General features: G+C 56.4%; 1 protein-coding gene across 2 annotated transcripts in view; it reads left to right on the top strand.

Annotated features, from left to right (window-relative positions):
- Positions 1-2,399: 2,399 nt before the first annotated feature.
- The window catches only part of CPLX1 (complexin 1), a 43,704-nt gene continuing 20,815 nt past the window's right edge, over positions 2,400-25,288 (top strand). The window contains exons 1-2 of one of the 2 annotated variants that reach the window (XM_010345156.2): positions 2,400-2,473; positions 4,994-5,103. In XM_010345156.2, the coding sequence (XP_010343458.1) occupies positions 5,073-5,103 (31 nt within the window). In that variant the 5' untranslated portion in view covers positions 2,400-2,473; positions 4,994-5,072. Of the gene's footprint in view, positions 2,474-3,338; positions 3,500-4,993; positions 5,104-25,288 lie in introns of those variants that run through there. The other variant, XM_039468110.2, reaches the window with a different exon arrangement.

Here is a 25,288-nt window from a genome sequence, read left to right as displayed (position 1 = left end):
GGGGTGTGGCGGGGATGCCCTCCACTCAGCCCAGGTCCTGCCCCAGCTCTGGCGAACAGCAAGGGTTTTCACCTGGCTCTGCTCACGCTTTTCACGTGTTGTTACTTTTGGAATAATAACAAAATCCAGTAGGAAAATGACAGTGTGGATGGTGTCGGCACTCAGACTGAACTATTAAGTTTGTGTTTGGAGTTTCTAGGTGGGCGCTGTGGGCCAGCTCCACATAGGTGGTGTGGCAGAGAGTTGTCCTCCTGCTGAGCCCGTGGGGGACCCGGCCCCGCAGCCACACCCCACACCAGGATGGAAGGCCAACTCCAGGAAATCCTGAAAGTGCTTCTGGGACCCGTTTCCCAGCCCAGGGCAGGGAGAATGCCTGGCACCCAGGAGGTGGAGGTGCTACAGGCAGACGGGACCCAGCAGATGGGAGCAGGGTGGGGTAGAGGCCTTGGCAGGGGCATCCAGAGAGGCTGGAGTTGGGCAGGGCAGCTGCTTCCTTCCCCTGCTGTCTGGAATGACCCTTGCAGGGTCTCAAACCCAATGCCATGTGGTCCTCACACAGCCCTGCTGGGGTCCCTGGCCTCACATGGGCTGCTGTTTGGGGATGGTGTGTCTGAGGGGCAGAGGGCTGGCTGAGCTGGGGGCACCATCCATGTCCAACCAGCTGGTACGGGGCCCACAGCCCGGGCTGGTTGAGCGGAGCACAGCACTTCTCCGAGCTGGCCCTTCAAACCACCGGCCCCTCCTCACTCAGCTCCTGCCCCTTTCCAGCCGGCTGGAGGTCTGGGGGCTTCTCCAGGGTTCAGGGCCTCCTCTGGGCACTCAAGGGGCCAACTGTACCTGCCTGGGTGTCTCCAAGTGGCTCGTGGGGCTGGCTAGGCAGAGGCCATTTGCTGTGTCACCTCCCTCTGCCGCTGCAGCGGCGCCTGGGTGGCTCTGGGCCAGCAGTCTGTGACTCCCACCTGGCTGGGCAGGCAGCCCTGGCCCAGCTCACACACCCTGAGCTGGCACCTGCCTCAAGTCCTCCGGCAGATGCCCACTTTCCATCCCCCAGGGCACCTGTCACTCTGACCTTGGCTGCCCCTTCCCCCAGGTTAGGGCGTAGACGAGCGTGAGAGCTGAGAAAGGTTGCTTTATGTGTGACTGGTGTAAGAGACGTAACAGCAATAACCAGCGGAGACAGAGAGACGGACACAGAGACACAGAGACATAAGACGCAGAGACAGAGATACAGTGACAGAGAAAGAAGAGACAGAATGACACAGAGACAGAGATACAGTGACATAGAGACAGAAAGAGACAAAAGGAGACAGAGAGACAGAAAGACACAGAGACAGAGAGATACAGTGACAGAGAAAGACAGAGACAGAGGCAGAGAAAGGCCCGGTCAGAATGTGAGGAATGGCAGAGGGTCTCTGTCCTCTGGGTACTGGCTGGAGGTGTGCTTGGAGCTCAGCCTGGCCTGGGTTATAGAACCAGGGAGCGGTGAGCCTAGGAGTCCAGTGCTGAAGCCCAGACCCTGGACCCCTCTGCTCAGAGGAGCCTGTACCTCCGTGTACCATCCTGCCCCTCCCGTGCAGACTGTCCCAAAGGCACCGGTGTCTCCCCTGAATGTGGCTTGTGGAGGTGGCAGGGTCAGTCATGAGCCTGGCTCTGGGTTCAGGGGTACCCCAGGGTCCTCTCTGGGGTCACTGTCAAGGTCAGCTGTGGGGTTATCCACCCAGTTAGGGATGGAGGGAGAAAGCGCCAGGGAAGGGAGTGACCTCTCCTTCCTGGACCAAAACATGTCACCCTTGCTGTCCCCTCCCGGGTCCTGAGGACAGGACACTAGAAGAGCAGGCTGAGCAGACCAGGCTGGGCCCAGGCCCGGGCCCTAGGCATCAGGAAACTGGGAGTTCACTCCACAGTACGACCAGCGGGGCATGTGTGAGGACTAGAGGCCTCCGCCCAGGGGAGGTGGAGATGGCCCTAGGTGCCACCGGGCCCATGAATCACTGGCAGAAAGGGGTCTGGGGTGCCTCCTGTCCCTAGGTCCAACCTTCTGAGCCCACATGGCTCAGATCCAGGGGGAGAGGAAGGGACGGCACCGGGGTTGCCCATGGCTTCCAGCCCGGGAGGCTGGAGAGACCCCAATCCTAGGGCATAGGTCCCCCTCTGGGAGGTTGCCTGTGAACCTCCCAGGCCCAGGGACTCTCCTGGCTGCCTCGGGGAGATCCCGTGGGCTCGGCTCTGGTGCCTTCACCCTCCCCTCTCCCCCCGCAGCCCCCTTCCTCTGCTGAGGATCCCCTACCAGATCAGCAAAGGAGTGGGGACAGGGCAGAGGCGCTGGGGCCAATGCTGGGGGTCCAGGCCTCCCGAACTCAGACTAAACTCGGGGCGGGGATGGGGCAGAGCTACGAGCAGAGAGAGCGGGGGAGGGGCCGAATCCGAGCGGCTCCAGCGCAGTCCGGGAAGCAGCCCGAGGGGACAGTGACAGGTGAATGCCGCGACCACGAGCAGGGGCCACCCCCGGCCAGGAGCACAGGGCAGCTTTAGGGTCCCCGGTGCGCCCCGACCCTTCCCGCACCCGGCGTCCGACAAGGCGCAGGGACTGCAGCGCGGACCCGGCCGAGAGCCGACCTTGCGGCGACCCCGCTCTCCTGCAGTGCCGCGTCCGCCGCAGCGGAAATCCCGGAGGCCGGGGGAGGGGGCGGCCGAGGGGACGGGACTTCGGGGGGACCCCTGGACCCCCGCTCGCCCGCCCGCCCCGGGACCCCCGCTCGCCCGCCCGCCTCGGGACCCCCGCTCGCCCGCCTGCGGTGACCTCGGGCGTCCCCTCCCCGCCCGGCTTCTCCCGCTGTTCTCCGGGGCTTTGGGGTCTCCGGCCTTTGTTCCCCTAAAAGAAAACAGAGGGGCTTCATCGGTGACCCCGTTACCCTGAAAATCAGCCCGGCCCAGCCCGCGGGTCTCTCGCTGCGAGGGGCGCGAATGGGTTTTGAGGGGTCTGGGGGCGCCCTTCTCCCGCCCTGCGATGCGGAGGGGGTCGGGGCGGCGGGCGGCGCTCTGGGGCACGGTCCCCGCAGAACGGGGGCAGCGACCCCTCACCCGTTCCCCCGACCCCCGACCCCTCCGCCCAAGAGCCGGGGCCATCTCCGCCTGAGGGGTTGGCACGCTCGGACCGTGTAGGGAGCAGGCCCGCGCCGTCGCTGGGGGTGGAGAGGGGGGCGCGGGGAGGGGGGCGCGCAGGTCGGGGCGGGCGGGGGGCGCGGGCGCAGGCTGGGGAGGCGCCGGGCCGGCGGGAGGGAGCCGGGGGCGCGTCACTCGGATCCACCTCCTTCCCCGCCCCTCGGGCTCCCTCCCCCTGCTTGTCACGCTCGGACGCGAGAGGGGGCGGGGAGCGCCTCCGAGTGACGCGCCCTCCTCGCGGTGCCCTTCAGCCGCCGCCGCAGCTCGCGGGGCGCCACATGGACTCAGCCGGCCCGAGCGCGCCCCGCCGCTGACCGCCCGCGCCCGACCCGGGAAGGTAACCGCGCCCCGCGCCCGCCCGGCCTCCGCTCCCGGGTCTCTCCCCGCGGCCCCGGCTTCTCCCCGCGGCCCCGGCTTCTCCCCCCGGCCGCGGCTTCTCACCGCAGCCCTGGCTTCTCCCCCCGGCCCCGGCTTCTCCCCCCGGCCCCGGCTTCTCCCCCCGGCCCCGGCTTCTCCCCCCGGCCGCGGCTTCTCCCCGCAGCCCCGGCTTCTCCCCCCGGCCCCTGCTTCTCCCCTCGCCCGGCCCCGGCTTCTTACCCTGGCTTCTCCCCCGGACCCCGGCTTCTCTTCCCGACCCCCGCTTCTCCCCCCGGCCCCAGCTTCTCTCTCCCCCTCCCGCCCCCGCTTCTCTCCCCGGCTCCGCGCGCGCAGGGTCCGGGGCGGGCGCTGTCCACCGCCGCGGTGCTGAAACGGCCCCCGCGGTCCCGGCCCGCGCGCGGCCTCCTTCTCGCTCCTTCCTGTCTCCGAGGCTCCCCCTCTCCTCCCTCGCCCTCTTTCTTTCCTCTTCTGGCGCGCTCCCGCCTGAGGGCCGCTTCCCGCCCGCAAAACCAAAGGGTGCGGGTGCGGCGGCTGCGGGAGCCCCGGCGCGGCGGGTGTGCGGGTCCCTGCGGGGTGCGGGTCCCTGAGGTGCCCTCCTTCCCCGCGCCGCGGGAGCCAGGGAGAAGTTTGGAGGAGACTCGGCGCTGCGGCAAAGGCTCCGGGGCCGCTCCCTGCCCGCCGCCCTCCCAGTCCCCGCTCAAGTCCCCTTCATCTGCGGAGGGCGGGGGCGAACCGTCAAAACAGTGGCGCTCCAGGGACGGGGTTTCCCTGATAGGAGGGACCCCGCAAATGCGAGCGGCTCACTGCGGCTGCTGTGATTTCAGAAAGCAGCTTCTCAAGAGGGGACCAGAGCCCCCACCCCCTGCACTTTCGGGGGCAGGGGGACTCTGTCCCTGTTCCCATGTGCTCCCTGACGGCCGAACCTCTGAAGGTTCTCTACACCATCCTTTCGTCTACCGTGGGCCATGGGGGAGGCGCGCTGACTGCAGTGCCTTCAGGGAGAGTCAGAAGCCACAGGAGCCTGCCCTGAAGGGCACCCGCTCAAAGACCCACCCCCAACCCTTCTCCTCAGCCTTGGGCTCGGGACCACCAGGGAGGCACGGCTCCAGACGGAGCTGCAGAGCAGAGCAGTCACCTTCAAACGCCCCCTGGGCCCCGCCCCTGCTCCCGCAGCCTCCTGCCAGGCGCCTCTGAGTGATGCCCTCTCAGCTGTCAGCAGCCCTCCCCGCAGGGGCTTCAGACACCCCAGGAGCGGGGGAGACCACTTTGCAGGTAGTCTGAGGTCTGGTTTGGGTGTGGGCACAGAAGCCCCCTCAGGAACAGACCCAGGCAGCTGCTCCTGGTGGGGGAGGTTCCAGCCCACAAGGTTTTGGGGGTAACGAATGATGGTCTCTGGGGATGGCCAGGCAGGGGCCTGCTCCAGGTGACCTGTGACCACTTCACTCTCCACCAGAAAGGACACTCACTCCTGGCCACACGCGCATGTGAGTTCCGACCCTTGGAGGAGCCGCTGTGGAATCAGAGCAACCGTCATGGAGTTCGTGATGAAGCAGGCCCTGGGAGGTAGGAAGGGGGAGGTGGGGTGGGTTGAGTGGCCAGGTGCTGGGATAGGCAGACATGGAGAGACCACCACACCAGCTGCTCCTTATCTGGCCCACCGCAGCAGCGCCCTGCAGCCACCCGTGCAGCCACCCGCACAGCCCTCCACAGCGTAGCCCTCCACCGGAGCCTTAGGGCGGGGAGCCAGGGCCGTGGCCAGTGGTCAGGGCAGAACCCACGGACCTTGCTGGTGCACGTGCTGGGGGAGGGTAGACACCCTGGTGTAGGTTTTGCAGGGGCAGTTCTAACTGGCCGGGCCAGGCAGCCCCCAAGAGGGCTTCCTTCCAGGTGAGGAGAGCCCAGCCTGGGAGAGCAGGATGCAGGCCACTGCCTCAGGGACAGGTATGGGGACAGAGCTGGCCTGTACATCCGGCGAGGACCCTGTGGGTTCCATCTGGGTGAGGCAGCGCTGTCCTCACGGAGCCAGGGCTCCCTGGTTACCAGAGCAAAGGAGGAGACCCGAAAAACCTGCGTGTCCCGACCAGCTCCCGACGGGACGTGCAGCCTCTTTTGTGTGTGCTGGGGTGGGGGCAGGCCTTCGTCCAACCTGCCGTCTGCCCTTGGAAAGGAACCCCATCCCTACTTGGCTCAAAGCTGTCATAGTGGCCAGAGGCCATGTCAAGGACAGTGGCTGAATCCCTAGTCTAGGAGGTGGGCAGGGCCTGGGCCGTGCCGGTGCAGACGTGTCCTGGCAGAGCTGTTTGGTCAGCTCAGGGGCTGTCCTGGATGAGTGGGTTTAGCTCAGAGCATTCATCCTGTGTTCCCCCAGCAGCAGTGCCCAGAGCTCCCTCGGGGGATAACCCGTGGTTGGTGCTCGATTCTACCGTTACAGACGTCTTCCTTGGGTGGCTCCACAGGGGAGCATCCTGAGCTGGTGCCGTTCACACCTTGGTATGAGTCAGGCCTCCTGGGAACATCTCTGCAGGTTGGCGGGGCCAGGGACATGGGTGGACAGAGGGACAGGCGCCGCCTCCCCCAGGACAGGAGCCGGGTGTGTGGCCGGCTCCGGAGGGTGGCTGTGCATCCACTCAACACAAATTAAATGAAAAGATGTTAAGCCTGGCCTGGGGCCACATCCCTGAGCCTTCGTGGTCAAGGGTAAGCTGCAGGTTGAGTCTAATTATAATGATTGCGTCACCGGGACGTGATTCAGGGACAAGCCAGCATCTGCTCCGAGGAGGGCGAGCTCCACCCGGGGAGTCCCAGGCTGTTACAGATAATTAATTCGGTGGCTAATTCAGACCCTGAGGTGGGCTTGTAGGAAACCTGAAGGACCTGATTTGGCTGTCTACATGGCTGAAATTAGCTGGGTAATTGCCAGCTTGAATTCCCTTTACATTTCACATCAGCGCAAAGTTTCTTCTGCAGCAGCAACCGGGCGGGTGGAGCTGAGAGGGGGCAGCCGGCGGACCCCCAGGGGCACCACACTGAGTACTGCCCAGGGCACCCCGTGTTGACTTTGCAGAGGTTCAGAGCCAGCACTGCTGGGCGGGGGCTGTGAGGGCTTCCAGGCGAGGGAGACCTTGTTTTCTGCCTCTGTCCCCACCCGGCAAGACCCATTATTGGTGTCTCGGAATGAGTGTGAGTGAGAGAGCAAGACAGATGGAAAATTGGGGGGGGGACCCCAGACATCAGGAGAGAGCTTGGCAGAGACCGCAAGGAAAGTACTGAGAGACAGACCAAGCCCCGGACACAAAGCAGCCGGCAGGTGAGGGAGCAGGAGGCACCCAAGCCGTTCAGAGAGGGGAACCCAGAAACAGGGTCAGGGAGGGGGAGCTGGAGAAATAAAGTGAACAGAGACGGAGAAAAAGACACAAAACATTCAGCACGCACAGGGACAGACAGGTGGAAACAGAGAAGGCATGTCAGAGACGGGGCAAAGGGAGAGACAGAACAGAGAGGGAGACAGAGACAAAGGGAGACAGAGACAGAAGGGGAGACAGAGATGGGGGACAGAGACAGAGGGAGAGACAGAGACAGAAGGGGAGACAGAGACAGAGGGAGACAGAGACAGAGGGAGACAGAGACAGGGGACAGAGACAGAGGGGGCGACAGAGACAGAGGGGGAGACAGAGACAGAGGGAGACAGAGACGGGGGGACAGAGACAGAGGGGGAGACGGAGACAGAGACAGAGACAGAGGGGGAGACAGAGATAGAGACAGGGGGAGACAGAGACAGAGAGGGAGACAGAGACAGAGGGAGACAGAGGGGAAGATAGAGACAGAGACAGAGGGAGACAGAGACAGAGGGGAAGGCAGAGACAGAGGGGGAAACAGAGACAGAGGGAGACAGAGACAGAGGGGGAGACAGAGACAGAGGGAGACAGAGACAGAGGGGGAGACAGAGACAGAGGGAGACAGAGACAGAGGGGAAGGCAGAGACAGAGGGGGAGACAGAGACAGAAGGAGACAGAGACAGAGGGGGAGACAGAGACAGGGGGAGACAGAGACAGAGGGGGACAGAGACAGAGGGGGAGACAGAGACAGAGGGAGACAGAGCCAGAGGGGAAGGCAGAGACAGAGGGGGAGACAGAGACAGAGGGAGACAGAGACAGAGGAGAAGACAGAGACAGAGGGGGACAGAGACAGAGGGGAAGGCAGAGACAGAGGGAGACAGAGACAGAGGGAGACAGAGACAGGGGGACAGAGACAGAGGGAGAGACAGAGACAGGGGAGATAGAGACAGGGGGACACAGGGACAGAAGGAGACAGAGGAGAGACAGGGAGAGATGGGGGCAGAGGGAGAGACAGAGATAGAGAGAGAGAGATAGAGACAAAGGAAGAGGGCAGAGAGAAGCAGAGGGAGAGATGGAGGCAGAGACAGAGAGAGACAGAAAGATAGAGACAGAGACAGGGGGAGAGCCAGTGGGGAGAGAGATGCATTGGAAATTATCTGAGTGCTGGGCGCGGTAGCTCACACCTGTAATCCCAGCAGTTTGAGAGGCTGAGGCAGGTGGATCCCCTGAGGTCAGGAGTTCAAGACCAGCCTGGCCAACATGGTGAAACTCCGTCTCTTCTAAAGATACAAAACTGGTTGGACATGGTGGTGCGCACCTGTAATCCCAGGTACTTGGGTGGCTCAGGCCCAAGAATGGCTTGAACCTTCGAGATGGAGGTTGCAGTGAGTGGAGACTGTGCCACTGCACACTCCAGCCTGGGTGACAGAGCGAGACTCTATCTCAAAAAAAAAAAAAAAAAAAAAAAGGAAATGGACTGAGAAGTGGAGTCGGGGCCAGGAACTCAGCAGCATGCCACATGCCCATGTGCACCCCTGTCAGAGGCCACAGCAGAAAGGAGGAAGTGGCAAGGGCCTGCGGGAGCCTCTGGACAGTGGCGGGCCTCACCAAGAGGTGGCCTGGTTAAACCATGGCCACTCGGGGCTGCCTCAGTGGGCCGCGCCCCAGGTGTGAGTCTTGCTGAGGAGTGGGTGGCCCAGGGCCCGCTCATCTGCCCCAACCCTGGGTCTCAAGGAAGGGCCCCCGCTGGGACCACCGAGGGCAGGAAGCTCAGCGGCTGCTGGGGTGGCTGCTCAAGGGGGAGCAGGAGGCTCCCCTGCAGGAGAAGTGGCTGTGAGCTGGGGCCAGGCCCTGATACAAGACATGGGTCCGGGATCCAGGGTCCTCCAGGGATTAATTTAAAGAAACTGGTTTCCTCAGTCCAGAGAATTGCAAATGGCCTGGGAGCGCCGTCACAGCCTGGAGGAACATGGCGGTGGGGGTGCTATCATCACTACAGACCCTTGCGGGGCTAAATTCGGCAGAAATGGTCGTCGCCAGGGTCCTCCCGTCCTTCCGCCTTGAAGCGACACACCCTGTTTAAACACGCTCAGTCCTCGGGAGCGTGCGTGGTCGGCGGGCGGGGGCTTCAGGTGGGAGAGGGCTTGGAGGCTGCGTGTGTGGAGGTGCAGGGTGGGGTGGCGGGACACACTCAGGAGAGCCTCTGACGGCCCCAGTGATGGAGCCTGAGGCAGGACTCGCCCACACTCGGCTCTGCCACGTGGTGAGGTCTAGTGGGCAGGTCCAGTGACTCTGGTGGCTTGGTGACAGTGGACAGTGTCCTGCAGTGAGTGTCCCTCACAGCCAGCCGGGCCTGACGCAGGGGAGGCGGCCAGCCTGGGCTCCGCTGAGAAGCTGACCTCGTCCTCGGGGACGATGTGTCGGGTTCTGTGTTCAGTCCTGACCTGTGGAGGGAAGGAGGTGAACTTCTGGGGAGAACACGCCGCAGGGACTCGGTCCTGGGTTTGGCGTGGGGAGGAGGATCGTGATCACCCAGGCCGGGGTGGAGGAGCAGCATCTCGGGCAGGCCAGGCAGGAAGTTTGAGGTTCTGCACTGTGGGACCATCTGCCTCAAGGACCATCCACAGTCAGAGAGCCCCTCTGCACCCCTGTGGGGCAGGGACAACCCAAGTGGCTTGTAGGGGGCCACTGGTGTCCACCTCGGGAGTTCACGCTAGGCTGGTGAGGGGCGCAGTTGGGGAAGAATCTCCCTCTGTGAGCAGAGGTTACCGGGGCCAGGAGTCTAGGCCATGGATGCCCTCAGCCATGCTGCAGCCAGCACCAGCATCTCCCCAGTCCTCCACAGGGATGGAGGGGGCACCTCCTTCCTCCTTCCTCCTTCGCAGCACCAAAGTGGGGCTGAGCACACACCATCAGGGACCTCGGGCAGGGCCATTCAGGCAGCTGGGATCTGAGTGGTCCTGCCTGACCCCCAGTGTCCACCCTGGGACTTACACCAAGGGCAAGGCTGGGTGTCCATCCTGTACCCAACAGAGGTCCCTCAGGCTCTCCTGTCTCTCTCTTCTTGCCCAGTTTGGACCTCAGCCTTCTCTTTTATTGTGAACAGACTTCACAAATGCCACAGGTTGCTGGTTGAGGCAGTGGGAGATTCTGCCAGTTCCTGTCCCACTGGGTCACTGACCAGGCAAGGCCAGGCTCTCTGCCTGGGAGGACGGTGGAACTGCAGGCTGGGCTCTCTGCCTGGGAGGATGGTGGAGCTGCAGGCTGGGCTGAGCTGGGTCTGGGAGGACGGTGGAGCTGCAGGCTGGGCTCTCTGCCTGGGAGGATGGTGGAGCTGCAGGCTGGGCTCTCTGCATCTGGGAGGACGGTGAAGCTGCAGGCTGGGCTGAGCTGGGTCTGGGAGGACGGTGGAGCTGCAGGCTGGGCTCTCTGCCTGGGAGGATGGTGGAGCTGCAGGCTGGGCTCTCTGCATCTGGGAGGACGGTGGAGCTGCAGGCTGGGCTCTCTGCCTGGGAGGATGGTGGAGCTGCAGGCTGGGCTCTCTGCATCTGGGAGGACGGTGGAGCTGCAGGCTGGGCTCTCTGCGTCTGGGAGGACGGTGGAGCTGCAGGCTGGGCTCTCTGCATCTGGGAGGATGGTGAAGCTGCAGGCTGGGCTGAGCTGGGTCTGGGAGGACGGTGGAGCTGCAGGCTGGGCTCTCTGGACCCGGGAGGATGGTGGAGCTGCAGGCTGGGCTGAGCTGGGTCCGGGAGGACGGTGGAGCTGCAGGCTGGGCTGAGCTGGAGGGTAAGTAGGAGATTGGGAAGGGAAGTTCTTGAATTCCACATGGGGAAGATGCTTTGGGTTGCAAGTAAAAATCAGAGGGAGAGGAACTTGAATTGGGGGTCATGATGAGTCAGAAGGGGGCCCAGCTGCTCAGTGTCATCCTCAGGTACCACTTTCGTTCTCAGCGGAGCTTTCATGCTCAGCTGCTCCTCACAGTCTCAAAGTGGCTACTGCTGCTCCAGCATTACATCCACAGCCAGGGAAGGAAAAAGAGAGGCGCTAGGGGCAGCCCTTTCATCTGTTTAGTGGCAGTCTTTGTGGACTCTCACAGAGGGTTTCCATTTTGTTGCCACAGCTGGAAAAGGAAGGTGGGGTCAAGGTGGGCACATCCTCCTGCAAACAAGGGTGGGGTGTTGGGCATGAGGCTAACAGTGCCTGGCTCACACCCAACTTGGGGAGCCTTGGTTTCTAAGTGCAGAATCTGTAGACAATGACCCCCCGGCAGGGTGTCATTCCCACCTCACACCTTGGTGCTTGACAGGCAGTTTGCAAACACTCGATGGTAAAATACCAACACTTGTTCAGAACGGACCTCACAGATGCTGCGTTTGCCGAGAAAGTGCTCACTCACTTTGCTGGGTTCAGCAGAGATGCCTCTTACCCCAGATTTCTGGGAGGCTGGAAGGACACTTCAGAGAAACCGCCTTTCCTTCCGAACCGTGAAGGGCCGTCTTTCCTCCGGAGAGGACACACGTGGTTGACTAAGCTGCAACTCGGTTATAAATACCTTAGCCCCGACGTGGGAACCAAATGAGTATTATGCGCCTCAACTGACAAAGTTGTTTATGTTTTGCCTCGTTGGTTGGCAACACGTTCCGGTTGGGATTAAAGCGTTCGTTTCAATAGCTCCTGCGTGGCAGGGACAGGGTTACTTCAGCCATGCTTGGCTACCATCAGACGCTGCCGGGCTGGCCAGGGGAGCGCAGAGCGTTTCATGCTGGGATGTCAGATGGAACAGGGAACTGATGAAAGCTTCAGAATGAACATCGAGTACCGGCAAACTTCAGAGAACCGGGTCTCCTGGTCCACACGGAGATCAGACGCGGGACACCGAGTGACCCTCGGCCCCTCTCTGAGGCGGTCCCCTGGGACGAGGCGAGGCCCTGCCCTCCAGCTCCACCATCCAGCCCAGCGCCATCCTTGAGGCAGTGCGGCTCTGGCTGTGAGTGGGCAACGACGGGGAGTGCGGGGTCCCTGCTATTGGCTGGGGACTGCCCAGCGGACCCTGATTCTGCCTGGGGGACAGGGGAGCCCCTTTCTGGCCCAGAGTCTCCCGAGCTCCCCAACCCGCCTGTGCTGACACTCCCCAGCGCTGTCCCCGCCCAGCAGCTGGGGCCTCGGGAACATCGGGGTCTCCAGGCTGTGCTTCCCTCATCTTACGGATCAGGGTGAACGTTGCCTCTCCACCCCCGCAGGGACCGAGGCCTCTGGCTTCTTTTTGCAGTGTGGACAGCCCAGTAGCGGGGAGAGAGCCCCCCTTGCACCCGCCAGTTCCCTTTGTTCTCAAGGCAGGAGGGGTGGCTCCAAGGCTGAGGTTTCACTCAGGCTGAGGGCGCCGGGTGCCTTGTGCAGCCTGAGGCCAGGAGGGTGAAGGCGTGGGTCGTGTGGCAGCTGGCTGGAGCGGCTGGTGTGACGGGGCCGGCGGCCAGGTTGGTACCCCTCAGATCTGCAGGAACGGGCCCGTGAGCAGGCCGGTGGCTCCTCGGCCTCTGCCTGCCCCTGATGTTTCTGAGGGAGCCCAGCAGCCATGCCCTGGTGGGCGTGCCAGACCCTTGCGTGCAGGCTGGACGGGCTCCTGAAGACCTTCGTCAGGCCCCTCCACAGGGCTCACAACACCCGTGTCATTGTCCTTGGCCCTGGTCCATCTCAGCAAACGAGGCACCCAGGGCAGCCCGAGGCTGGGGCCCCCAGTCCACACTGTCGACGCCAGGAAACAGTGCCACGTGTGTGACGGGAAGGCCAAATGATGGGCAAGGATTACAACCGTGCTGGAAACCCTCAGCCGCACCATCTACTGCCGAGCCTGGCTCTGCTTGGACAACTCACTGCCACGTCCGCCGCACCTCTGTCTCCACTCACCCTCCCCCGAAAGCCAGGACCAGGTGCCCTCTGCCTGTGCTCAGCTCCGCGGGCAAGGACAGCGGCGCCCTCGGCCATGGTGGCAGGGCCCCGGCCCCAGCGCAAGCCAGCGTCTGATCCCAGGCAAGCTAAGGAAGGTCCGTGAAGCCACCAGAGGAGCTGAGGAGGGAAGAGGTGTTTGAGGCACTTCAGCGTGGATGTGGAATGGAGGGAGCATTGCAGGAAGTCAGGAGGTGCCTCAGTCTCGAGGCCCGGGACCCATGAGGCCAGCGTGGCAGTCGAGGCCTGTGGCAGTCCACAGTCAGCTTGACAAAGCCAGGCGGTGGCGGCCGGACAGGCCAGGGCCCCTGGGTGTCAGCAGGTGAACAGGTCAGGCGGCCCGGCCGGGTGCTGCAACACCTCCCCTGAGCCTCCATGCCTCCCCTCCCCAAAGATGGGTGAGCGGGGATTCGCTTGGACTTGTGCTCAGCTGCATTGCAGCCTCTCAGGCACCAGGCCAGGCACCTAGCTCCCGGGACGGGTGTGGGCTTGTCTGCAATGCAGGAGCAGTCACCAAAAGCAAACTTGCTTTGATACCCAGTTCAGCCTTGGTCACTTCTGACCTTGCCCAGCGTGCTCAGGAAGGACAGGTGGATGGCGAGCCAGCCCCGAGGGCGGTGGGGACTCCAGCGCGCTGTGTCAGACTTGGCCTCTCAGATGCTGGTTTATTCCTAAACACTAGATGGGAACATACTCGGAGTTACCGCGTCCGTCCGGGTGCTCACAGGACCTGTCCTCAGTTACCGCGTCCGTCCGGGTGCTCACAGGACCTGTCCTCAGTTACCGCGTCCGGGTGCCCACAGGACCTCCTCTCACAGCTGGTGAGACCAATGCGCCCTCCGACAGGCACCCGGGGAGGTCTCTGGCCAGCAGCATCTTTAGATGGAAGTTTAAGGAGGGGAGCCCCGGGGCCTGGAGCAGGAAGTCCTCATGGCCAAGGGGGTGTGAGGGAACGGGGCTGTCACTGCAGGGCATGCACTCCCATGCGGGAATCAGTGTCTAGGGATTCCTGACACTTCCTCCTTACTTAAAGTTTTTCTCCTAATTAATATTAAATTATCCTGATTATGCTGGGTCTTGTTTTAATTTTGCCTAGGAGTCCCCTTGGACAGATTTTTTTTTTTTTTAAAAGAGAGTCTCACTCCGATGCCCAGGCTGGAGTGCAGTGACCGGATCTCGGCTCATGTAACCTTGGACTCCCGGGTTCAAGTAATTCTCCTGCCTCTGCCTCCCGAGTAGCTGGGATTACAATTTTTTTATGTGTCTTAGTAGAGGTGGGTTTTTACTGTGTTGCCCAAGCTGGTCTCAAACTCCTGAGCCCCGGTAAGCCACCTGCCTGGGCCTCCCAGCGTGCTGGTGTTACCGGCGTGAGCCACCGTGCCCGGCCTGATATATATATATTTTTTACATTCACCCAATATGCCTCTGCTGAACCTCACTAGACGTTTCTGTCACTTTATGTGGGCTGCCATTCAGAAATACATGGAGTTGGGTTTCATTTTTTATCTAATTGGAGTCTTAATGCATCTGTTTAATGTGCACTGTTTTGACCAACATATGTGATCTAACCTCTGCCATCTTCCTTGCTGCCTTTTTAAACGCTTTCTTGCTGTTTCATTTATTTTAATTTAGGGACCACATTTTCTCTTTAAAACCTCTGCAGTGCACTGGGATGTGTGTGCTCTTTTAAACATGACGTAAGCCCTAAGTGCCAGAGTGGAAATGATGCCCAGTGTTCCCAGCCCTTAACAACGCAGTTCCAGGAGTTCTGGCAGTTTATTCTCTTCTTGCTCCTCTCCCATCTTTTGGTCTCTGTTTGTAATTTTTGAGACAGGGTCTCGCTCTGTTGCCCAGGCTGGAGTGCAATGGAGCCATCACAGCTCACGGCAGCTTCAACCTCTCGGGCTCAAGGGAGCCTTCTACCTTAGCCTCCTGAGTAAGGTGGAAGGCTCACTTGCAACGCTACACCTGGCTAAATTTTTGTTAGACGGGGTCCCACTGTGTTTCCCAGGCTAGGAAAAGAATTCAAGTAATATAGAAAAGTATAAAGAAGTGATATGAGCAAATCACTGGGAAAACTGAGATACTACATTGTTCTGAAATCACTCATCATTTCATTTAAGAATAATTTCAGGGAGAATGCCTTCAGATCCGTTTCTAAATCTAAAAAACTGCAAAGTTGTTGGTGCTGTTGATTCATTAGGACTTACTGAGTGGAGTCAGTGGGTTGACATCTCAGGCTGCTGAGAAGAACCAGCCTCTGAGGTGAATATGATTTAAATAGCTCAACAATAAACATTGTAACAAATAGAACTTCCCTTGGCAGGCTTTTATATTCTCAAGGACAGATAACAAAAGATCTTTGAATGGTGGATATTTCCGGGAAGTCGTTATTTATTTTGCAGATATTTAGACAGAGTCAATGTCTTGGTGATGAGAAATGGAGTGCTGACCTTAGTCCAAGTCACACCGGTGGTGTGTAGGCGTCCTCAGCTTCCCCTCCCGTTCTAACAAGAGCCTGGGCAGAGGCCGGATTTGCTGCGGCAAACTTGTGTAAGTGCCATTGAGATGTATGACCTGTGAAACCTGTTACAATTTTAACTGAGACTGAAGGAGATAAGTGGAACTTAAAATGACGGGCTTCTCAAGCACCCCACTCAGTGGTGTGAGTCTTAGTTTCAAGTAAGCACCACATGGGGTCACCTCAGACGCCGCACGTTTACCTCCCAGAACGGCTCTCGAGCATCCGGTGCCTACAAACCTGCTCCCACACCCCTCGGTGGCTGCATGCAAACCCTGCTCACCTATAAGCCCTGCAGTGCACTGCGATGGCATTTCTTATCAAGCCTTTCATTTGTTCTGTGGTTCATTTTTTTTTTTGAGATGGAGTTTCGCTCCGTTGCCAGGCTGAAATGCAGTGGCGTGATCTCGGCTCACTGCAACCTCCACCTCCCAGGTTCAAGCGATTCTCCTGCCTCAGCTCCCAAGTAGCTGGGTTTACAGGTGCATGCCACCATGCCCAGCTAGTTTTTGTATGTTTAGTAGAGATGGGGTTTCTCTAACTTCTGACCTCAGGTGATCCGCTCACCTCAGCCTCCCAAAGTGCTGGGATTACAGGCGTGAGCCACTGTGCCCGGCCTGTAGTTTATTTTTTATTGACCTACATTGCTGTGTGCTGCCTCTGATTCTTCCCACAGTGTCCAGCAGCCTCTCTATGCAGTGTCTTCGTGTGGGTGCCAGGTGAACTGCTGGTTATGTTTCTCTCCCATGGAGAAGTCCCTTCCCTCCCTGCTGGAGAGAGTGCTTTCTAGACTGCAGCTGAGCAGGGGCCTGGGTCTTCCGTCCCCTCCCCTCCCCCTGGGTTTAGATCATCCATGACCTTCCTGAGAAAGGGTCCTGGAAAGTACATGATGTGTCTTTACCATTCCAGCGCTTAATTGGTAGTTAGGCTGGGTATAAAACTGAAGACGTAAAAGAATTTTGAAGCCTTTTTTCTGTTCCAGCTTCTAATGTTCCTGTTGGAAAGTCAAAGCCACAGTTCCTCTCAATGCCCTTTACGTGGTTGTATTTTCTCTCTGGAGGCTTTTACAGTTTCCTCTTTGATCCTATAGTTCTGAAATTTCAAGATTCCAAGACCTTATATGAGTATTTTTTTTTTTTTTTTTTTGAGACAGAGGCTTGCTCTGTCACCCAGATCCAGGCTGGAGTGCCGTGGTGTGATCTCGGCTCACTGCAACCTCCGCCTCCTGGGTTCAAGCGATTCTCCTGCCGCAGCCTCCTGAGCAGCTTGGACTACAGGTGCCCGCCACCACACCCAGCTAGTTTTTTTTTTGTATTTTTAGCAGAGATGGGGTTTCACCATGTTGGCCAGGCTGGTCTCGAATTCCTGGGGTTTCACCATGTTGGCCAAGCTGGTCTCGAATTCCTGACCTCAGGTGATCCGCTGCCTCAGCCTCCCAAAGTGGTGGGATTACAGGTGTGACCCACCACACCTGGCCCTTTATTTTTATCTTCTAACATTTCAACTGAATTTTTTTTTTTTTTTTTGAGACGGAGTTTTGCTCTTGTCACCCAGGCTGGAGTGCAATGGCGCGATCTCGGCTCACCGCAACCTCCGCCTCCTGGGTTCAGGCAATTCTCCTGCCTCAGCCTCCTGAGTAGCTGGGATTACAGGCACGCGCCACCATGCCCAGCTAATTCTTTGTATTTTTAGTCGAGACGGGGTTTCACCATGTTGACCAGGTTGGTCTCGATCTCTCGACCTCGTGATCCACCCACCTCGGCCTCCCAAAGTGCTGGAATTACAGGCATGAGCCACCACGCCCAGCCTCAACTGAATTTTTAATTTCTGCATTTATATTTTTAATTTCCAGGAGCTCGTTTCTGTTTTCTAAATTTTTGTTCTCTTTACAAGTTTTCTTCTGTTCTCTGTGTTGTCTCTGAGCTCTGTTTTGGGAGCCCCCCAGATAAACTGGAGTCCCAGTGTGTGGCAGCTGGCAGCCCTTCCCTAACAAGAAATGAAGGGGGGTGACCTGGTGCCTCTCACAGGATCCTTCTTCAACCTGGTGGACGGCTTGAACCATAGTTGCCTGTGCCAGGGGCCCCTCACATAGCATTCTCGTTCATACCGGCAGGTGCCCATGGCTTGTGTCTGCCCCCTGTCCAGGCCATGCCTGCCTGGCCGTGTCTCTGGCACAGGGACCCCACCTCGTGTTTCTCCCGGACTCCTGGTTCTTCAGATTTACGGTGCAGATTCAGTTCACCACTGCAGTAAGAAACAAGTTCAAAGATTTTTGCCACAGATCCTGGCAGAGAGAGTGCCGTGAGTGTGGGGGCCATCCTCCATCTCCAGGTCCATGAGGCAGAAATGAAGAGTCAGGCAGAGGGCCGGGCGCAGTGGCTCACACCTGTAATCCCAGCACTTTGGGAGGCTGAGGCGGATGGATCACCTGAGGTCAGGAGTTCAAGACCAACCTGGCCAATATGGTGAAACCCATCTCTACCAAAAATACAAAAATTAGCGGAGGGTTGGGGGGTGGTGCAAGCCTGTAATCCCAGCTACTTCAGAGGCTGAGGCAGTAGAATCGCTTGAACCCGGGAGGTGGAGGTTGGAGTGAGCTGAGATCGCACCATTGCACTCCAGCCGGGGGGACAGAGTGAGACTCTGTCTTGGAGAAAAAACAACAATGACAGAAAAAGGAAATTAGAAAGTATTGTGAACTGAATGGAAATTTTTTAAAAACGCAAAATTTGTGGGATTTAGCTAGTGCAGTGTTTAGAAACTATCACTAAATACCTCTATTAGAAGCAAGAAAGATCTCAAATTATTAACTTTAGCTTTTAACATAAGTTAGAAAAACAAAAGCAAATGAAACCCAAATAAGCAGAAGAAAGAGAAAAAGATAAGAGCAGAAATGAATAAAACAGCAGAGAAAAGAAATCCAAACCTAGTTTTTAAAGAGGATCAATAAAAGCTGTAAACCTAGGCCAGGTGTGGTGGCTCACACCTGTAATCCCAGCACTTGAGAAGCCCAGGTGGGAGAATCACTTGAGGGAGGAGTTTGAGACCAGCCTGGGCCACATGGTGAGATCCCATTTCTACAATTTTTTTTTTTTTAATTTAGCTAGATGTGGTGGTGTGTACCTGTAGTCCCAGCTACTTAGGATGCTGGGGCGGGAGGATGGCTTGAGCCCAGGCTGCGGAGGCAGCAGTGATCTCTGGTGGCATCACTGCACTCCAGCCTCGGCAACAGAGCAAGACCATGCCTCAAAAAAGAGTTGATAAACCTGTTGCCACACCGATCGGGAAGAAAAGAGAAAAGACACAAACAGCCAGTGTCAGAGATGAGAGAGGTGGCGTCACCACAGCTTGTGTGGTTACTGTAAGAATGATAAGTGTGAACAACTTCACGCCAATGAATTTGACAACTCAGATGAAAGAAAAAACATATTAAAAGACACCATTAGGCAATGTCTCCCACCTGTCATCCCAGCACTTTGGGAGGCCGAGGCGGGAGGATTGCAAGGTCAGGAGATCGAGACCATCCTGGCAAACATGATGAAACCCTGTCTCTACTAAAAATACAAAAATTAGCCAGGCGTGGTGGCACTTGCCTGTAATCCCAGCTACTCAGGAGGCTGAGGCAGGAGAATATCCTGAACCCAGGAGGCAGAGATTGCAGTGAGCCAAGATCACACCATTGCATTCCAGCCTGGTGACAGAGTGAGACTCCGTCTCAAACAAAACAAAATCACTAAAAAACAAAAAGGCCGGGCACGGTGGCTTATACCCGTAATTTCAGGACTTTGGTGGGCAGCTGAGGCAGGTGGATCACCTGAGGTCAGAAGTTCAAGAGCAGCCTGGCCAACATGGAGAAACCCTATCTCTACCATACAAAAATTAGCCAGGCATGGTGGCAGGTGCCTGTAATCTGAGCTGCTTGGGCAGCTGAGACAGGAGAATTGCTTGAATCCAGGAGGCAAAGGCTGCAGTGAGCAGAGATTGCACCACTGCACTCCAGCCTAGGCGACATAGTGAAATTCAGTCTCAAAAAAAATAATAAAATAAAAAAGTTTATTTTTCAAAACATGCAGGCCAAGCATGGTGGCTAATGCCTGTAATCCTAGCACTGTGGGAGGCTGAGGCGGGCAGATCACTTGAGCTTGGGAGTTCAAGACCAGCCTGGCTAACGTGGTGAAACCCCGTCTCTACTAAAAATACAAAAATTAACCAGGTATGGTGGTGGGCACCTGTGATCCCAGCTACTCAGGAGGCTGAGGCAGGAGAATCGCCTGAACCTGGGAGGCGGAAGTTGCAGTGAGCCAAGACCACACCATTGCACTCCAGCCTTGGCAACAAGAGTGAAACTCCAACTCAAAAAAAAAAAAAAAAAAGAATAAAGAAAATTGTGCAAAAGATTTGAATCGATATCTCCCCAAAGAACATACAGGAACTACAGGAAGAGCTACTAAGGTTATGTGAAGACGCTGGGCGGCACTGGTTACGGGGGTGTCACGGCGAGACGTGACCACACCCACTAAGGCAGCCAGGGACAGCAGAGCCAGGTGTCCTCAGACATGTGGAGAAACCCATACCCCCATGCACTCCAGTGGGGGCTTAAAATGGCACGACCACGTTGGAAAACAGCTTGACAGTTTCTTAAAAAGCAAATAGAAATGTAATACACAACTGAGCAATTCTGCTCCTAGACATTGACCCCAGAGAAATGAAAGTGTAAGTCCACATGGACACATACAGGAACAAGCCACGGGCCATGCACAGGGGGTGGATGAAGGAGCTGTGTGCGTCCACACCGTGGGGTCCTGCTCAGCATGGAGCTGGGGAGCTGCTGGTGTGATGGGGTGTCCTGGGAAAGCAGCGAGCTCAGTAAACGGGGTCCCCCGCCTGCTGCAGTTACCACATATAGCACGCCTCCCTTCATATAAAGTTCTAGAGAAAGCTCATAATCCACAGTGACAGGAGGTGGGTCAGTGGTTGGAGTGGTGAGTGGGAGGGCCACATAGGCCACCACGAAACCTGGGGCTGGATGTGTCCAGTGTCTTGATTGTGGTGACAGCTGCATACGTGATACATGTGTCAACACTGAGGTTCGTATGTCAATTACGCCTCCATAAAGCTATTTAAAAGCTGAGTTCTGGCCGGGCGCGGTGGCTCAAGCCTGTAATCCCAGCACTTTGGGAGGCCGAGGCGGGTGGATCACGAGGTCAAGAGATCGAGACCATCCTGGTCAACATGGTGAAACCCTGTCTCTACTAAAAATACAAAAAATTAGCTGGGCATGGTGGCGCGTGCCTGTAATCCCAGCTACTCAGGAGGCTGAGGCAGGAGAATTGCCTGAACCCAGGAGGCGGAGGTTGTGGTGAGCCGAGATCGCGCCATTGCACTCCAGCATGGGTAACAAGAGTGAAACTCCGTCCCAAAAAAAGAAAAAAAAAAAAAGCTGAGTTCTGAGAGTTACAGAGGACGCCTGCCTTTGCGATGATCATGGAGTGGTCACGCATGTGGGCCCCATGACCTGAGGTCCCCCCCACCCCCTCAGGCCATGTGTCCGCGTTATAGGCAGAGTGAGGGCGGGGAGCAGGGCCGAGGCTGGGCAGCCACAGGGCCCCTTTCTGGGGAGAGTGAGAAGCTCTGTCTGGGCCCTATCCCATGCACGCCTGCCCTACCCAGGCTGAAGGGGCCTTGGGGAGTCATCCTTGTTCCACTGTCTGTGGGCAGGGATGTGGGGTGCCGGGAGCCACCCGCCAGCCTTGAGAATATCACCTGCGAGGTACGGTTCCCACCGTCAGGGGTACAACAGTGTTTGAATATTGAACCATCCCGACTTTGTTAAAATGAGCCCACTGAGTACTCATGTGTTTCCGTGGAATCAGTGAAGAACGCCAGACTCTCCCCCAGCTCCGGCCCAGCGCTCGGCACTGACTGACATTCTTGCCCGGCGGCCGCCCGCGCACCGCGCTCTCTCCATCTCTATCGCTATCTCTCCGCCAATTTTTGGCATTGCTCTTATGTTAATTTCACAAAAATAACCCAGAGGGTTTCCTTCTTTTTATCCATTCCAAGAACATTCTAAATATCATTGGAATTATCTGTTTCTTGAATGTTTGAAAGAATCCATCTGTGAATTCTTAGACATCGTTCTCAGATTTTCACAACAGTTTTTAAAGACAATCCATTTCATTCAAGTTTTTAAAAGCATCAGGGTGGAGTGTGTAATGTATTATTCGAGCATTTTATTTGCTTTCTGGGTGTGACTTTCTCCATCGCTGCCCCTAATTTTGTGTGTCCCAGGCTTCTTTCTGTCTTCTCACGCTGAGCCGGCTGCCGATGCCTGCTTCGTGGAAGGTTCAAGACCCACCTCCGGCACTTGATTCTCTTGACATTTGTCTTTCTCAGTGGATTCATTTTGCCATTGGCTTTGCAAATTCCTTTCCTCTCCCGCCTTGGTTGGTTTGATTACTTTTTCCCTGGCAGCTGGAGTGAGGTACGTTTTGCTGTATGCGCCTGGGCTTGCTGGGAAGGAGGGCATTTCAGGGAACTGATGGCATGGGCCACCCCTTAGATGCTGCTGGATGGAGGCCTTGATACATCCAGTTCCTGGAGATGTGGTAACTGTGGTTTTAACATTTTCCAACTTATTCGTTGTTGTAGAGATGTTGTTATGTTTACAAGGGCCCAGGAGGAGGATTATTTTATTTTTATTTTATTTGTTTGTTTGTTTATTTATTTATTTATTTATTTTTGAGGCAAAGTCTGGCTCTGTCGCCCAGGCTGGAGTGCAGTGGTGCAATCTCGGCTCACTGCTACCTCCGCCTCTTGGGTTAAAGCGATTCTCCTGCCTCAGCCTCCCTAGTAGCTGGGACTACAGGTGCATGCCACCATGCCTGGCTAATTTTTGCATTTTTTAGTAGAGGCAGGGTTTCACCTTGTTAGCTAGGGTGGTCTCGATCTCCCAATCTTGCGATATGTCTGCCTCTGCCTCCCAGAGTGCTGGGATCACAGGTATGAGGCACCGCACCTGGCCTTTTATTTTTTATTTTCAAGCCAGGGTCTTGCTTTGTTGCCCAGGCTGGAGTGCAGTGGCGTGATCTCAGCTCACTGCAACCTCCACCTCCCAGACTCAAGAGATACTCCCACCTTAGCATCCCAGGTAGCTGAGACTACGCCTGGCTAATTTTTCATAACTTCTTTGTAGAGACAGGGTTTTGCCATGTTATCCAGGCTGGTCTCGAGCTCATGGGCTCAAGCGATCCGGCCACCTCAGCCTCCCGAAGTGCTGGGATGATAGGCGTGGCCTTGCACACAGCCGAGGATGCTTTATTCCTGGTTGTGCTGCACCTGTGCCGTGACTCTGAGCCAAAACATGGAGCCTTATTTCTGCTCTGGAAAACATATTGAGATTAATATGACAAGAAAGACAAATGTCAACAGAGGTGGCCGGACAGTTTTTTGACAGGTGGGATTATAAATCATTTAAATTTATGCTTCTCTCTCCCTCTATTTTTTTTTTTTTTTTTTTTAGATGGAGTCTTACTCTGTAGCCCAGGCTGGAGAGCAGTGGTGCAATCTCAACTCACTGCAGCCTCCTCCTGGGTCTCAGTTCAACCATTCTCCTGCCTCAACCTCCCAAGTAGCTGGGATTACAGGAACGCACCAACATATCCAGCTAATTTTTGTATTTTTAGTAGAGACAGGGTTTCACCATGTTGGCCAGGCTGATCTTGAACTCCTGACCTCGTGATTCGCCCACCTCCACCTCCCAAAGTGCTGGGATTACAGGCGTGAGCCACCATGCCCAGCCCCTTCTCTTTTTAAAAAAAAATTTTAAGGCCAGGCAAGTTGGCGCATGCCTGTAATTTCAGCACTTTGGGAGAGCGAGGAGGGCAGATCACCTGAGGTCAGGAGTTTGAGACCAGTCTGATCAACATGGTGAAACCCCATCTCTAGTCAAAAAAAAAAAAAAAAAAAAAGTTTGGCCGGGCATGGTGACATCTGCTCATAATCTCAGCTGCTTGGGAAGCTGAGGCAGAAGAATCTCTTGAACACGGGAGGTGGAGGTTGCACCCCAGCCTGGGCAACAAGGGTGATACTGTTCACGCTGTTCACGTGCTGATCGTTTCTTTTGCTGTGCAGAAGCTCTTCAATTTAATTAGATCCCACTTGTCAATTTTTGCTTTATTTGCAATTGCTTTTGATGTTTTCATCATGAAATCCTTGCCCATGCCTATGTCCTGAATGGTATTGCTTAGGTTTTCTTCTAGGTTTTTTATACTTCTGGGTTTTACATTTAAGTCTTTAATCCACCTTTAGTTAAGTTTTGTATAAGTTGTAAGGCAGGAGTATAGTTTCCATTTTCTTCATATGGCTAGCCAGTTCTCCCAGCACCATTTATTAAATAGGGAATCCTTTCCCCATTGCTTGCTTTTGTCAGTTTTGTTGAAAATCAGATGGTTGTAAGTGTGCAATCTTATTTCTGAATTCTCTATTCTGTTCCATTGGTCTATGTGTCTGTTTTTTACCAGTACCATGCTGCTTTGGTTACTGTAGGCTTGTAGTATAGTTTGAAGTAGGGTATATGCTTCTCTTTTTTGTGGTGAAATATGTAGCATAAAATTTACCATTTAAATCATTTTAAGTATACAACTCAGTAGCATTAAGTACATCACAATGTTGTGCAACTAACACCTCTATTTCCAGAACTTTCCATCATTTCCAACTGAAACTCTGTCTACATTAAACACTCACTCCCCACTCTCCCTTCCCCATTCCCTGGCACCCACCATTTGACTTCCTGTCTCTATGAATTTGGCTACTCTAGGGACCTCATGTAAGTGGAACCTTAGAGTATTTATCCTTTTGTGTCTGGCTTATTTCACTTAACATAGTGTCCTGAAGGTTCATCCATGTTGACGTTTGTGTTGGAACTTAATCTCTTTTTAAGGCTGCGTAATATTCCATAGTGTCTACACTACATTGAGCTTGTCCGTTCATCTGCTGATGGACACCTGGCTTGTTTTCCATCTTGGTTATTGTGGTTAATGCTGCTGTGAACAAGGGTGTGGAGGTATCTGTGAGTCCCTACTTTCAGTTCTTATGGGTCTATACCCAGAAATGGAATCACTGGATCATATGGCAATTCTATGTTTAATTTTTTGAGGAACTGCCAGACTGTTCCCACAGCAGCTGCGCTGTTTTTCATTCCCAACGACAAGGCACAGGGTTCCAGTTTTGTCAACACTTGCGATTTCCTGGTTTTGATAATAGCCGTCCGAGTGGGTGTGAGTTGGTATCTCACTGTGGTGCAGACTGACACTTGGCCCTCGTGAGGATTTCATGAGAGCTTGGAAAGAACACCTGTGATGTTTCCAGGGTTTAGGTTTAGTGCGAACCTGGCGTGTAACCCTCCAATCCTCCTTCTGTCTTTAGATAATCATAAAAACATGGGTACATTCATAGATGATTGCTTTTCCTTTTTGCCTTCCAAAAATGGGCTCTGCAACGCCCTTGTCTGGCTGTGGCTCTTGGGCTGCGCTCCCATAGCAGCCCCTGCCTCCTCCTGCGGGCTGCAGGAGCTTCCCTGCCGTGGATGTGCCGTGGCCATATGCCACACGCCCAAGATATCGCCTCGTCTCCAGCCACATGCCAGGGCCGCCGCTGAGACAGACAACGCATGAGCATCCCAGAGCAGCACCCACCCTAGCAGGACGCCGCCTGGGAGCGGACGCTGGGCGAACCCCGCACCTGCTCAGCAGTGTCGCACCGCGTTCCAGAACGGCCGCGGCCGCCCACCTTTCCCGTAGAATCTGAGCACGCACCTTCCCACGCTTGCCAGCCTCTGATCTGACGCCCTCCAGAGCCGTCTCTGTGACTTCACGCCATTTCCCGCACCCCCGCAAGGTGCATTTTCACTTATTCATGGCACTTGGATTGAGTCTTCTCTGACATTGAT

Source organism: Saimiri boliviensis, chromosome 3, assembly GCF_048565385.1.
Source record: "Saimiri boliviensis isolate mSaiBol1 chromosome 3, mSaiBol1.pri, whole genome shotgun sequence".
Classification (NCBI taxonomy): domain Eukaryota; kingdom Metazoa; phylum Chordata; class Mammalia; order Primates; family Cebidae; genus Saimiri; species Saimiri boliviensis.
The sequence above is the reverse complement of the archived record's forward strand: the minus strand, read 5'-3'. Positions and strand labels throughout refer to the sequence as shown.